Raw genomic sequence first — 13,271 nt, forward strand, 5'->3', positions numbered from 1 at the left:
ACATCACGGTATGCTTGGCCAGTGACACACCAAGCTAATGGAAACTATAGATATTTTCACTCTAGTGGATTGCAGTAATAGCGATTAGGATACCAAGATCTTTTAAAACTCTTTGCTATTTGTTTAATGTCCTGTGCTACTGAGGAGCGATCCCATTATATAAACCTCTGCAGCACAAACAGCAGGATATAATTTGTGTGTACAGGCGAATTGTGATTCAATATTGTGTTGCTGGTTAGGCAATTTAAGGATTGCAGGTCTCTGGACTGTATACATAATACTCAGGCATTTCACATTGAAAATTAGTTATTCACTTGCTTTTTTGACTATATATGTTTGACCCCTTGGAGGAATTGACTTGAATTATTGGTGATATCTTTGTCGATTACTGAATGTTAATTACCAGATACTTAGCAGGATTTCTTCTTGTTTATTAGAAAGTCTTTTATTCTGTTAAACTGTGATGCAAAAATGTCTAAAAACGGGCGGAGTAGGAGGGTGGGGGTGCCAAACTACCGTCTTGCCCTGGATGACAAATATACTAGTTTCATCCCTGTCTATTGAACCATACCCACACATTAATATTATTTTGTTTGTGATTTTTGCTCTGGTTATTACAGGGATTATATAAGTGCATCTACTTTGCTAAATTTTAAAACATTATGTCATTTCTTGTATCAATGGCTGATTTAGGGGACCAAACAGCTGTAGAAACAAAGCTTGTATACATCTGGGTAGTGTTAGGTTACTCTGCTCTCTAGCTTAATGTGCAACTCGGTGCATGGCTACATAGATGTGTGTCATGTGCATGTAGCTTTTGTGGGCTTGGTAAGCATCCCTTATTGCTGAGTAATGACAGTAGAGCAGGAATGGTGTTCATGTCCAATTTATAGACCGAGTGTTCACAGCAATTGTAATTACTAAAGGAAAATGAAAACATTTGGTTGTATGAGCTTTGCTCTGTCAAATGCAAATTTATAAAAGCTCTCCAGCTGTTGTGAAACTACACATCTCTCACCATTTTAGTATTCCCTTATATCAAAGTTGTGGCCAGGCACAACAGTTAGAGAGCCACAGGTTGGCCAGACCTGTTTTTATAGGAAGTGATCTACATACACTGTTTTGGCAGGAGCCTGGTGTCACTACTCTCTTACTGCTAGAAATGCTTAAATGAGACTCATCCACTTCAAACTTGGCTACACATGGACACACAGGAGTCAGCTGAGCTTCTAGCAACAGTCTAATTTTCTGAATGGCTGCAGGTTGCTCTTGCTCCACCCACAAAATCTCCTGCTTATTCTTTTCTTTTATTCTTTAAAAAGGGAAATAAATGGGCACAAACATTTAACAACCTCTTAAGACAGCGATAGTTATCACTGGATATCGGTGGTGATTACCTTTGCTGGCTATCGCCAGCAGTGGATGGTGTGACCATATGAAGCTACATTGTACATGTATCACCACAATCTTGGTACCACAATCGCCTTTTAAGGATGATGATCACAAAAGAGAACAACAGAAGAAATTTTTGAATAAAAGAAAATGTATTTAAATAAAACCTTTCTTTATATCTATAGCGTAAATAGGAAAAAGAAGGATACGGTATATGAGTGGTCATTCCCCTAATCTTATAAACTAACAGCAGCTGATTGGTTGGTACTTTGTCTCTCCATTTTATCTCACTGCAAGATTTATAATGTGAGTTATGCCCCTGTTTCAATATCGGGTGAAATCTCCAGGTCAAACAGAAATACCATGTTGTAGGGTTGTCTTTATACCAGACTGCACTTGAAAAGTTAATAAAAATTATTAGTTTGGGAATATAAATATATTCGAAAACAACAAAACTAAACATGTAGTCTTACCTACAAAATGAAAAAAGTTAGTGAATCCCTGGTAAATGGCGCACTAGGTGCAGCCCGCAAATTGATTCACCACAGATGAACCTCGCCAAGAGTTCAAAGAACAACAACCTATTACACAAAAATTTGTGGTACTCAAATAGAAGGCGCTTTTTACCAATACTGATACAAATATATGCCACAAGATACGTCCCTGAGATTGTAGATGGACAAGATCTTCGTGGAACAGCCTCAGGAGCCTTTCCTTTTCCTTTAACAATTATCTTCTCTCAGGGCGATGTCCGCATGCAAAAAGAACAATATATACATGTGTAGTAAAGTTTTTAACAAACACCAAGGGAGAAATGTAATAGGGTGTGAGAATCGGAAAGTGAGAGATGTTGGTAAAATTCTCCTGTTTTTTTTAAAGTGACAATCATTTAAATGGCAAAATCAACCTGGTTTTGCTATTTAAATGATTGTCAATTTAAAAAAAAAAAAAAGGAAAATTTTACCAAAATCTCTCACTTCCTGATTGTCACACCCTATTACATTTCCCCACCTGTCCTTCTTATTGTGTAATGAACACAGAAAAGTTTCCAGAAGGTGGTGGGCTAGTCCAACGAAGGAGCGTACCCTGACTCACACTTCAAAAAATATATCACACATATAAAGGTATCTTTATCCACCACAGTGTTTGGAACACCAACATGCAATAGACCGCTTAGATGGCAGGTAAGCATACCCCACTCACACAACAATGGGTTAGATTGAAGCACATAAAGGTTTCTTTTATGTTCAGAAAAGTGTTCTTAACTGCTGATGTGAAGTGTACCCTACTCACGGGAAAATCAGTTGTATTCAAACTTATCTGGGTTTCTTTCAAGGACTCAATATGTATGCTGTCGTCATAATTTCCATCCCCATGTGTAGATCTTCCCAAGGAGGGTACCATCAACCATCAACAATTACAGCAGCAAAGATCCACAAAATGTAGCCTTACCTTTTTATTGTTTGTGCAAGATCACATACTGTTAATGGAATAATTAAATGAGCAAAACAGTGTCTTAGGTTATAGCAGTTATTTCCAATGCTAAAATATTAAAGATATTTTGTAATACAGCTGAAATATATGTGGCCAGTGAGAGTATTTTTACTTTTTAAATGGAGTAATTTCACAATTTTCAGCTGAAATAAAAAAATATATATTTCAGTAAAGTTAATTAAGTTGGTATTAAGATAAAATATGCCGCTTCCTAATGAACACTGTTGTTTTCTCTTAACAGCTATCCAGCTGTCTGTGAATTCCTTCAGCACAATAACTTGTTATCTATACTTCGAGCTCATGAAGCCCAAGATGCTGGGTAAGTTATTTTTCTCAAATTTATAACTTACTATGTAATATGCAAAATATACTGTAGTTGTTACAATTTATTATGCTATTACCTGGAGGGAGCAGGGGAGGATTTAGATCAGAGGATCATTTAGCAGGGAGCAGGGTTGCTGTTGAACACCTCGCTGGTGCATGGGTCTGTTGTTTGGTATGACCGAATCATTTCCAGATCTACAAATGCTTATATTACTCTGTTAACAAAGAGCTGCTTTAGAAATAAAAGTTTTAGATTAAAATGGGTTGACAATAATTATGGATAGAGCTCTAAATAAGGGGTGTGGTATGTTATGTCAACACCAGAATATCAACATTATCTGAATGTTGACATGGACGTTTTTATTGTTTTAGAGCTTTAACCCCTATAGTAACCTTTCACTATTCCAGTGCCGGATTAAGGGTCACACGGGCCTGGGGCTGAAAATGTACAAGGGCGTATACTGAGAAGGGAAGGATCTGTGATCAGTGCTATGTGGGTGTGTACATCCCTGCGCTATTAGCTGGACTGTCTCTCTAAATACATTTAAAAATAAAAATAAACATTGCAGAATTTTGTGAAAAACTAGAAGTGCAATTTTAATACTTGTGATTCATGGTTGACTGTGTGGCAAGCTAGGCACCTGGTCGCCATCATGCTGACATGATGAAGGACCTATTTTTATGTGGAGGCCTGTAGTAGTAGCTCCATCCACCCCATTGGCAATCTTGCCCTTCCCTAAAACTGTCATGTAGAAATAATGACCATGTCAACATTGTGGGGGGGGTATTAGTTGCTGGGCGAGTAAGTGCGGTAACTCGCCCTGCATACAAAATTTGCGAGTCCGGCTGAAATCAGGCTGCAGGGAGGGTGATTTTGCGTTGCCAGCGTTTATACGCCGCTGCATCAGCAACTCACCCCCTTCGTGGTTAATTGTATTGACCCTTGTGAAGTTCAACATGTTCACTGTCGACATTTCAACCATGCCGACACTCGGAGTATTGAAATCCAGGCCAACCCTAAGTTACTAACATTATTAGTAATTCAATTCTATCCATGTCTCCATATTCTCACTTGTGGATAGGGGCACTTAGTCTCTATGCTTTAAACTTGAATTATTAAGTAAGTATTCATAAGAATCATCTGACTTGCTTCCATGGAGATTCTCCCAAAGATGTTCCCTCCTTTTAGTAGTAAACCATCTAGCCTAAAATATAACTATGGACCTATAACCTGTGTTATTTATGTTACAGGTATCGTATGTATAGGAAAAGCCAAACAACAGGCTTCCCATCCCTTATTACAATATTTTCAGCACCAAATTACCTAGATGTATACAATAATAAAGGTAAGAAATATATATATTTTTTATTATGTTTTAAATAAAATGTGGTACTGTCGGAAAATATATAGATTATGGGCCTTATTCAGGTTGGATCACAATAAGCGATCCAACCACAATTTCTGAGAAAAAGATGCGGGCAAATGCGCAGCGCAGAAAATGCGATTGCCTCTGCCTGTCAATCGGGGGGGGGGGGGGGGGGGGGCGACAATGCTCCGTTTCCAGGGAGGAGACGGAGAGTTGCGGAGGAGGCCAAACGGGGCGTGATCATGGCGACTGCGTGACATCACACACAGCTGCGGCGATCAGGAAGTTAGCGGCGAGTCTCCTGCAGCCGCAGGTAAGCTAACAAGCAGAAATTGTGAACACTTCGCAATTTCTGCTTGTTGAAGTGGGGGAGGCTCCGGTCAGCATGCTAGGCGGCCTTGCCCAGCGATGGGCGGCTCCCAGCATGCGATCCGAAGGATAGCAAATTCTGCTAATTAGTTTTTCTCTAACGTCCTAGTGGATGCTGGGGACTCCGTCAGGACCATGGGGAATAGCGGGCTCCGCAGGAGACAGGGCACATCTAAAAAAGCTTTTAGGTCACATGGTGTGTACTGGCTCCTCCCCCTATGACCCTCCTCCAAGCCTCAGTTAGGTTTTTGTGCCCGTCCGAGAGGGTGCAATCTAGGTGGCTCTCTTAAAGAGCTGTTTAGAAAAGTTTTTTTTTAGGTTTCTAATCAGTGATTCCTGCTGGCGACAGGATCACTGCAACGAGGGACTTAGGGGAGAGACTTGCAACTCACCTGCGTGCAGGAGGATTGAAGTCTTAGGCTACTGGACACTGAGCTCCAGAGGGAGTCGGAACACAGGTCAGCCTGGGGTTCGTCCCGGAGCCGCGCCGCCGATCCCCCTTACAGACGCTGAAGAACGGCAGAACGGAGGTCCGGAAACAGGCGGCAGAAGACTCCTCAGTCTTCATGAAGGTAGCGCACAGCACTGCAGCTGTGCGCCATTGTTGCTACACGGCTCACTGATCTCGGTCACGGAGGGTGCAGGGCGCTGCTGGGGGCGCCCTGGGCAGCAATATAGATTACCTTAGAGGCAAGTAAATACATCACATATAGCCATTAAGGCTATATGTAGGTATTTAACCCAGGCCAGTTTTCCTAAAAACCGGGAGAAAAGCCCGCCGTGAAAGGGGCGGAGCTTATTCTCCTCAGCACTCAGCGCCATTTTCCTGACCAGCTCCGCTGGTGAGGAAGGCTCCCACTCTCCCCTGCACTACAGAAACAGGGTTAAAGAGAAGGGGGGCATAAATTGGCGATATAATTATATATTAAGAGCGCATATATAGAAACAACACCTTCTAGGGTTGTTATATACATTATGGCGCTTTTGGTGTGTGCTGGCAAACTCTCCCTCTGTCTCCCCAAAGGGCTAGTGGGTCCTGTCCTCTATCAGAGCATTCCCTGTGTGTGTGCTGTAGGTCGGTACGTGTGTGTCGACATGTATGAGGAAAATGTTGGTGAGGAGACGGAGAAAATTGCCTGTAATGGTGATGTCACTCTCTAGGGAGTCGACACCGGAATGAATGGCTTACTTATGGAATTACGTGATAATGTCAACACGCTGCAAGCCGGTTGACGACATGAGACAGCCGGCGGACAAATTAGTATCGGTCCAGCCGTCTCAGACACCGTCAGAGGCTTGTAAAAACGCCCATTTACCTCAGTCGGTCGACAGACACTGACACGGACACTGACCCCAGTGTCGACGGTGAAGAAACAAACGTATTTTTCCTTTAGGGCCACAAGTTACATGTTAAGGGCAATGAAGGAGGTGTTACATATTTCTGATACCACAAGTACCACAAATAAGGGTATTTTGTAGGGTGGGAATAAACTACTTGTAGTTTTGCCTGAATCAGATAAATTAAATGAAGTGTGTGATGATACGTGGGGTTCCTCCGATAGAAAGTTATGGGCGGTATACCCTTTTCCCGCCAGAAGTAAGGGCGAGTTGGAAAACACACCTTAGGGTGGATAAGGCGCTCACACGCTTATAAAAACATGGCGTTACCGTTTCCAGATACGGCCGCCCTCAAGGAGCCAGCTGATAGGAAGCTGGAAAATATCATAACAGTATATACACACATACTGGTGTTATACTACGACCAGCAATCGCCTCAGCCTGGATGTGCAGCGCTGAGGGGGCTTGGTCGGATTTCCTGACTGAAAATTTTGATACCCTTGACAGGGACAAGATTTTATTGTCTATAGAGCATTTTAAGGATGCATTTCTATATATGCGTGATGCGCAGAGGCATATTTGCATTCTGGCATCAAGAGTAAATGTGATGTACATATCTGCCAGACGAAGACACGACAGTGGTCAGGTGAGGCAGATTCCAGACGGCATATGGAAGTATTGCCGTATACAGGGGCGGTCCATTGGACCTGGTGGCCATGGCAACAGCTGGAAAATCCACCTTTTGTTACCCCGAGTCACAGATTGGCAGAAAAGGACACAGTCTTTTCAGTCTCAGTCCTTTCGTCCCCATACGGGCAGGCGGGCAAAGGCCAGTCATATCTGCCCAGAGGTAGAGGAAAGGGAAGAAGACTGCAGCAAGCAGCTCATTCCCAGGAACAGAAGCTCCTCACGGCTTCTGCCAAGTCCGCAGCATAACGCTGGGGCCGTACAAGCGGACTCAGGGGCGGTAGGGGGTCATCTCAAGAGTTTCAGCAACACTCGCAAGGGAACTCTGGGATCCTACATGTAATATCCCAGGTGTACATTGGAAATTCGAGACGTCTCCCCCTCACACAATTCACAGGCTGTATTCCCAGCAGGTGATAATCAAAGTACCCTTCTTACAACAAGGAAGGGGGTAGTATTCCACACTATATTGTGGTACTGAAGCCAACCGGCTCGGTGAGATCTGAAATATTTGAACACTTACATACAAGCGTTCAAATCAAGATGGAGTCACTCGGAGCAGTGATAGCGAACCAGGAAGAAGGGGACGATATGGTGTCACTGGATATCAGGGACACTTACCTACAGGTCCAAATTTGCCCTTCTCACCAAGGGTACTTCAGGTTCCTGGTACAGAACTGTTACTATCAGTTCAGACGCTGCCGTTTGGATTGTCCACGGCGCCCCGGGTCTTTACCAAGGTAATGGCCGGAATGATGATTTTTCTTAAAAGAAACATGGACGCTTTCCTGATAAGGGCAAGGTCCAGAGAACAGTTGGAGGTCGGAGTAGCACTATCTTAAGTAGTTCTACGACAGCACGAGTGGATTCTAAATATTCCAAAATCGCAGCTTTTTCCGACGACACGTCTACTGTTCCTAGGGATGATTCTGGACACAGTCCAGAAAAACGTGTTTCTCCCAGTGGAGAAAGCCAGGGAGTTATCCGAGCTAATCGGGATCCTCCTAAAACCAGGAAAAGTGTCAGTGCATCATTGCACAAGAGTCCTGGTAAAAATGGTGGCTTATTACGAAGCAATTCCATTCGGCAGATTTCCCGCAAGAACTCTTCAGTGGGATCTGCTGGACAAATGGTCCGGATCGCATCCTCAGATGCATCAGCGGATAACCCTATATCCAAGGACAAGGGTGTCTCTCCTGTGGTGATTACAGAGTGCTCATCTTCTAGAGGGCCGCAGATTCGGCATTCAGGATTGGATGCCGGTGACCACGGAGGCCAGCCTGAGAGGCTGGGGAACAGTCACACAGGGAAAAAATTTCCAGGAAAGTGTGATTAAGTCTGGAGAATTCTCTCCGCATAAATAAGCTTAGAGCAAATTTATAATGCTCTAAACTTAGCTAGACCTCTGCTTCAAGGTCAGCCGGTATTGATCCAGTGGGATAACATCACGGCAGTCGCCCACGTAAACAGAAAGGGCGGCACAAGAAGCAGGAGGGCAGTGACAAAACTGCAAGGATTTTTCGCTAGGCGGAAAATCATGTGATAGCGCTGTCAGCAGTGTTCTTTCCGGGAGTGGACGACTGGGAAGCAGACTTCCTCAGCAGGCATGACCTCCACCCGGGAGAGTGCAAACTTCATAGGGAAGTTTTTCAACATGATTGTGGACCGTTGGAAAAGACCAAAGGTGGACATGATGGCGTCCCGCCCGAACAAAAAAACGGGACAGGTATTCCGCCAGGTCATGAGACCTTCAGGCAATAGCTGTGGATGTTCTGGTAACACCGTGGGTGTACCAGTCAGTGTATGTGTTCCCTCCTCTGTTTCTCATAACCAAGGTATTGAGAATTATAAGACATAGAGGAGTATGAACTATACTAGTGGCTCCGGATTGGCCAAGAGGTAATTGGTACCCGGAACTTCAAGAAATGCTCACAGAGGACTAAGGGCCTGGGGAGCTAAGAAGGGACTTGCTTCAGCAAGTACCATGTCTATTCCAAGATTTACCGCGGCTGCGTTTGACGGCATGGCGGTTGAATGCCGGATCCTGAAGGGAAAAGGCATTCCATAAGAGGTCATACCTACCCTGGTCAAAGCCAGGAAGGAGGTGACCGCACAACGTCATCACCACATGTGGTGAAAATATGTTGCGTGGGTGAGGCCAGGAAGGCTCCACGACGGAAATTCAACTAGGTCGATTTCTACACTTCCTGAAAACAGGAGTGTTTTGGGCCTCAAATTGGGGTTCATTAACATTTAAATTTCGGCCCTGTAGATTTTCTTCCAGAAAGAATTGACTTCAGTTCCTAAAGTCCAGATTGTAAAGGGTGTATTGCATATACAGCTTTTTTGTGCCTCTAGGGGCACCGTGAGGTTTCAACATAGTGTTGGGATTTCTTAAAATCATATTGGTTTGAACAGCTCAAATCTGTGGATTTGAAATATCTCACATGGAAAGTGACCATGCTGTCGACCAATATCTCACATGGGAAGTGACCATGTGTTAGCCCTGGCCTCGGCCAGGCGATTGTCAGAATGGGCGGCTTTGTCTTACAAAAGCCCATATTAAAATTTTCCATTTGAACAGGGCAGAACTGGGACTCGTCTCCAGTTTCTTCCTAAAGGGGTGTCAGCGTTTTCACCTGAAACAACCTGTTGTGGTGCCTGCGGCTACTAGGGACTTGGAGGACTCCAAGTTACTAGACGTTGTCAGGGCCCTAAAAATATATATATATATATATATATATATATATATAGTTAGGACGGCTGGAGTCAGAAAGTCTGACTTGCTGTTTATATTGTATGCACCCAACAAGCTGGGTGCTCCTGCTTCTAAGCAGTCTATTGCACGCTGGATTTGTAGTACAATTCAGCTTGCACATTCTGTGGCAGGCCTGCCACAGCCGAAATATGTAGATGCCCATTCCACAAGGAAGGGGGGCTCATCCTGGGCGGCTGCCCGAGGAGTCTCGGCATTACAACTTTGCCGAGCAGCTACGTGGTCAGGGGAGAACACGTTTGTAAAATTTTACAAATTTGATACTCTGGCTAAGGAGGACCTGGAGTTCTCTCATTCGGTGCTGCAGAGTCATCCGCACTCTCCCGCCCGTTTGGGAGCTTTGGTATAATCCCCATGGTCCTGACGGAGTCCCCAGCATCCACTAGGACGTTAGAGAAAATAAGAATTTACTTACCGATAATTCTATTTCTCGTAGTCCGTAGTGGATGCTGGGCGCCCATCCCAAGTGCGGATTGTCTGCAATGCTTGTACATAGTTATTGTTACAAAAATCGGGTTATTACTATTGTTGTGAGCCATCTTTTCAGAGGCTACTTCGTTTTGTTATCTTACTGTTAACTGGGTTCAGATCACAGGTTGTACGGTGTGTTTGGTGTGGCTGGTATGAGTCTTACCCGGGATTCAAGATCCTTCCTTATTGTGTACGCTCGTCCGGGCACAGTACCTAACTGAGGCTTGGAGGAGGGTCATAGGGGGAGGAGCCAGTACACACCATGTGACCTAAAAGCTTTTTTAGATGTGCCCTGTCTCCTGCGGAGCCCGCTATTCCCCATGGTCCTGACGGAGTCCCCAGCATCCACTACGGACTACGAGAAATAGAATTATCGGTAAGTAAATTCTTATTATTTACAATTTTGGCACAATTTGATATTTTTGCTCTACTGTCTTATTTGCACTTAGCTATTCCTGCAGTGTATAATATTTAGTCAATAGTGTCCTATTTATTAAAAGGCTAACGCTGCGCCTCACCTCTATGGTGAGAATTCAAGTCTTTTTTTCGTGCCGGCGGCCCTTAGATGGTTCCCAACGGAGCAATTCAATTACTGTTATGTTGTTCCATAAATTTGATGGGCTTGTAACTAGGGGGAGACGTTATCTAACCAGACCCGCTTCAACTCCCAATTGTGGTGAAGCGGGTTCAGATAACGACGGCATGTATGAAGCCCTGAACTGAAAGAGTTTTAACTCACCTGCCCAGCGATCCTCACTCTCCCTCTATTGACTGGTGACCGGCACTTGCAGAGCCTCCGCGCATGCACCGTTCATCTTTACTGAGCAGCCCGGCGGCTTTTGTAGAAGAGAAACAAACATGCACCTCATACAATATTTGATAGACTGTATTGGGTGGGGGTTTTTAGGAATCTGCACTGGTCCAGATTGTACAATGGTTATCATTCAATTTGTATATATGTGAATATTTGATAGACATCATCTAATTGGTTGCTATGGGTAACATCACCAAATTTCTGTTTTAGAAACTTTAGTTAATTTACCCCTTGGAGCCTGATTCTGAGGTTGTAGTAAAGCAAATAAGAGCAAGTACAGTAACACTGCACCGGAACATACCATGTCGCACTGCAAGGGGTGCAAGTACATACATTTTTTCGCCCATGGAGACTAGACAGCTTTATTTTTGCTCTGTAATCAGGGATGGATTAAGTGGAAGGAGCACATGTGCAGTCGCCGTCCGGGCCCCTACTCACTAGTCGCAGTGCAAGTGAGTAGTGCCAGAGTTTACTGCACATACAAAGGTCTCTGGGAGAATGTGGTGGTGGCCATTTGTGCAGTATGTCTGATGCTGGACTCTGTAGAATTAAGTATTGAAGAGCCATGAGCACCACACACCCTGCACCCATTATAGATAAGCCACTGACTGCTGTTTGGTTTTGCCATGGTGCACAGGTACTTGCTCTTTTTTGCTTTACTTCCCCTTCAGAATCAGGCCCTTAAACTTAATGCATGATGAGGGGTCTACATTGCTTAAAGTTGTTTTAAAATGTAAGTTTTTGTAAGGTTATTTTGTGAAAACAGAAATAAATTCCTTACCTTTTTTTTTTTTTTTTTTTTTTGAGCATGCAGCTTTCTACGTAAAAAGTTGCCTTGAATAGATTATTTCTTGACCTCATTAATGGGATTAATTCATGCATGTTTAATTAGGAAAATGCAGATTTCAAAGTAAAAGCAATTCTACAGCAGTTACATTCATTTCTCAAGGAATTGACATGTTGACATTTTAATGTACAGTTGAATGCACTTGTTTAAAACCGTAAGAATGTGTTTTGGGAAAATGTCCTTTCCTGATCCTCCTCAGAGATTATATGGGATTTGAAGAAATATAACTAGGAGATAGAGCAAGCTGGGTGTGGTAATATTAAAGCTTTGTGGAGACAAATACCTATATGTGTGGTTTGAGCCTCAAGTATTATGTCATCTTATAATACTTGAGACTCAAGTTTTCATACCTCCCAACGTTACGTCTGACTCAGACTTAGAGGCGTGTCTGCATCACAGAGAGCATGACCACCCCCTATAGACATGGTCAAGATTAAGCCACCGCCCTGTGTGTGTGTGTATATATATATACTGTGTGTGTGTGTATATATATATATATATATATATATATATATATATATATATAAAATCTCACACACCATTTATTTATTTTATTTGATCTGTAGATGGTGCCAACTTCCATGTGATATTTCAGTAGTGGTGCATGTGCCGGAGATAGCAGTGGCAGATATATGCTCCATCACCATCCTTTTGTAATTAGCATCTAAAAGATGGTGTCGAAAGGAGATTAACTAGGGAGAGGCAGCACTGTAGGCACATTGTGGTGTCTATTGTAGGTGCAGGGTATGTAGGCTGCTTTGACCCAGACACCCGCATGTACCACACACTTTGCACCCTTCATAGATACTCCACTGGCTTATTTAAGATCTGCATTAGGAAACTGCACCTTTTAGATTGGAAATACAGAAAAGTAAAGACCCAACTCTAAGTTTACTGATTTATTTTTAACTCAAAATTAAAATGACCTGTAGCTTTTGAGTTCAGTCAAGTGCCAAGAGGCCATTATTCGCTTTAATAAATGTTACGCAGGAGCAGGTTTCGACAAGGTTCAGATTTCATTTGAATGTCTGTGAGCATTTTAGGGGTTTAGTTTTTAGCAAATTCCTTTTTTTATCAGCAGTGGTCTTGCTATGAAACATGACCTGAAAATGAATTCAAAGACACAATCTCTGTACAGTTTTTTCTCTCACAATGTTACAGTTGGTGACAAATGATCAGCTCAGCTGCACTTTATTCCTGATTTTCTTTGTTCTTGTTATAGCTGCAGTATTGAAGTATGAGAACAACGTCATGAACATCAGACAGTTCAACTGTTCCCCTCATCCATACTGGCTTCCAAATTTCATGGATGTCTTTACCTGGTCCCTACCATTTGTTGGGGAAAAAGGTATGTTAATAGTTCAGTGCAATTTATTGCCCCTCAATGTTCAC

General features: G+C 43.1%; 1 protein-coding gene across 5 annotated transcripts in view; it reads left to right on the top strand.

The window, feature by feature from the left end:
- The window catches only part of PPP3CA (protein phosphatase 3 catalytic subunit alpha), a 356,718-nt gene that overhangs the window by 280,393 nt on the left and 63,054 nt on the right, over nt 1-13,271 (top strand). For all 5 annotated transcript variants that reach the window (XM_063918417.1, XM_063918443.1, XM_063918426.1 and 2 more), the window contains exons 7-9: nt 3,128-3,205; nt 4,462-4,556; nt 13,102-13,227. In XM_063918417.1, coding sequence (XP_063774487.1) covers nt 3,128-3,205; nt 4,462-4,556; nt 13,102-13,227 — 299 coding nt within the window. The remainder of the gene's footprint in view (nt 1-3,127; nt 3,206-4,461; nt 4,557-13,101; nt 13,228-13,271) is intronic.

Source organism: Pseudophryne corroboree, chromosome 1 (genome assembly GCF_028390025.1).
Source record: "Pseudophryne corroboree isolate aPseCor3 chromosome 1, aPseCor3.hap2, whole genome shotgun sequence".
Classification (NCBI taxonomy): Eukaryota; Metazoa; Chordata; class Amphibia; order Anura; family Myobatrachidae; genus Pseudophryne; species Pseudophryne corroboree.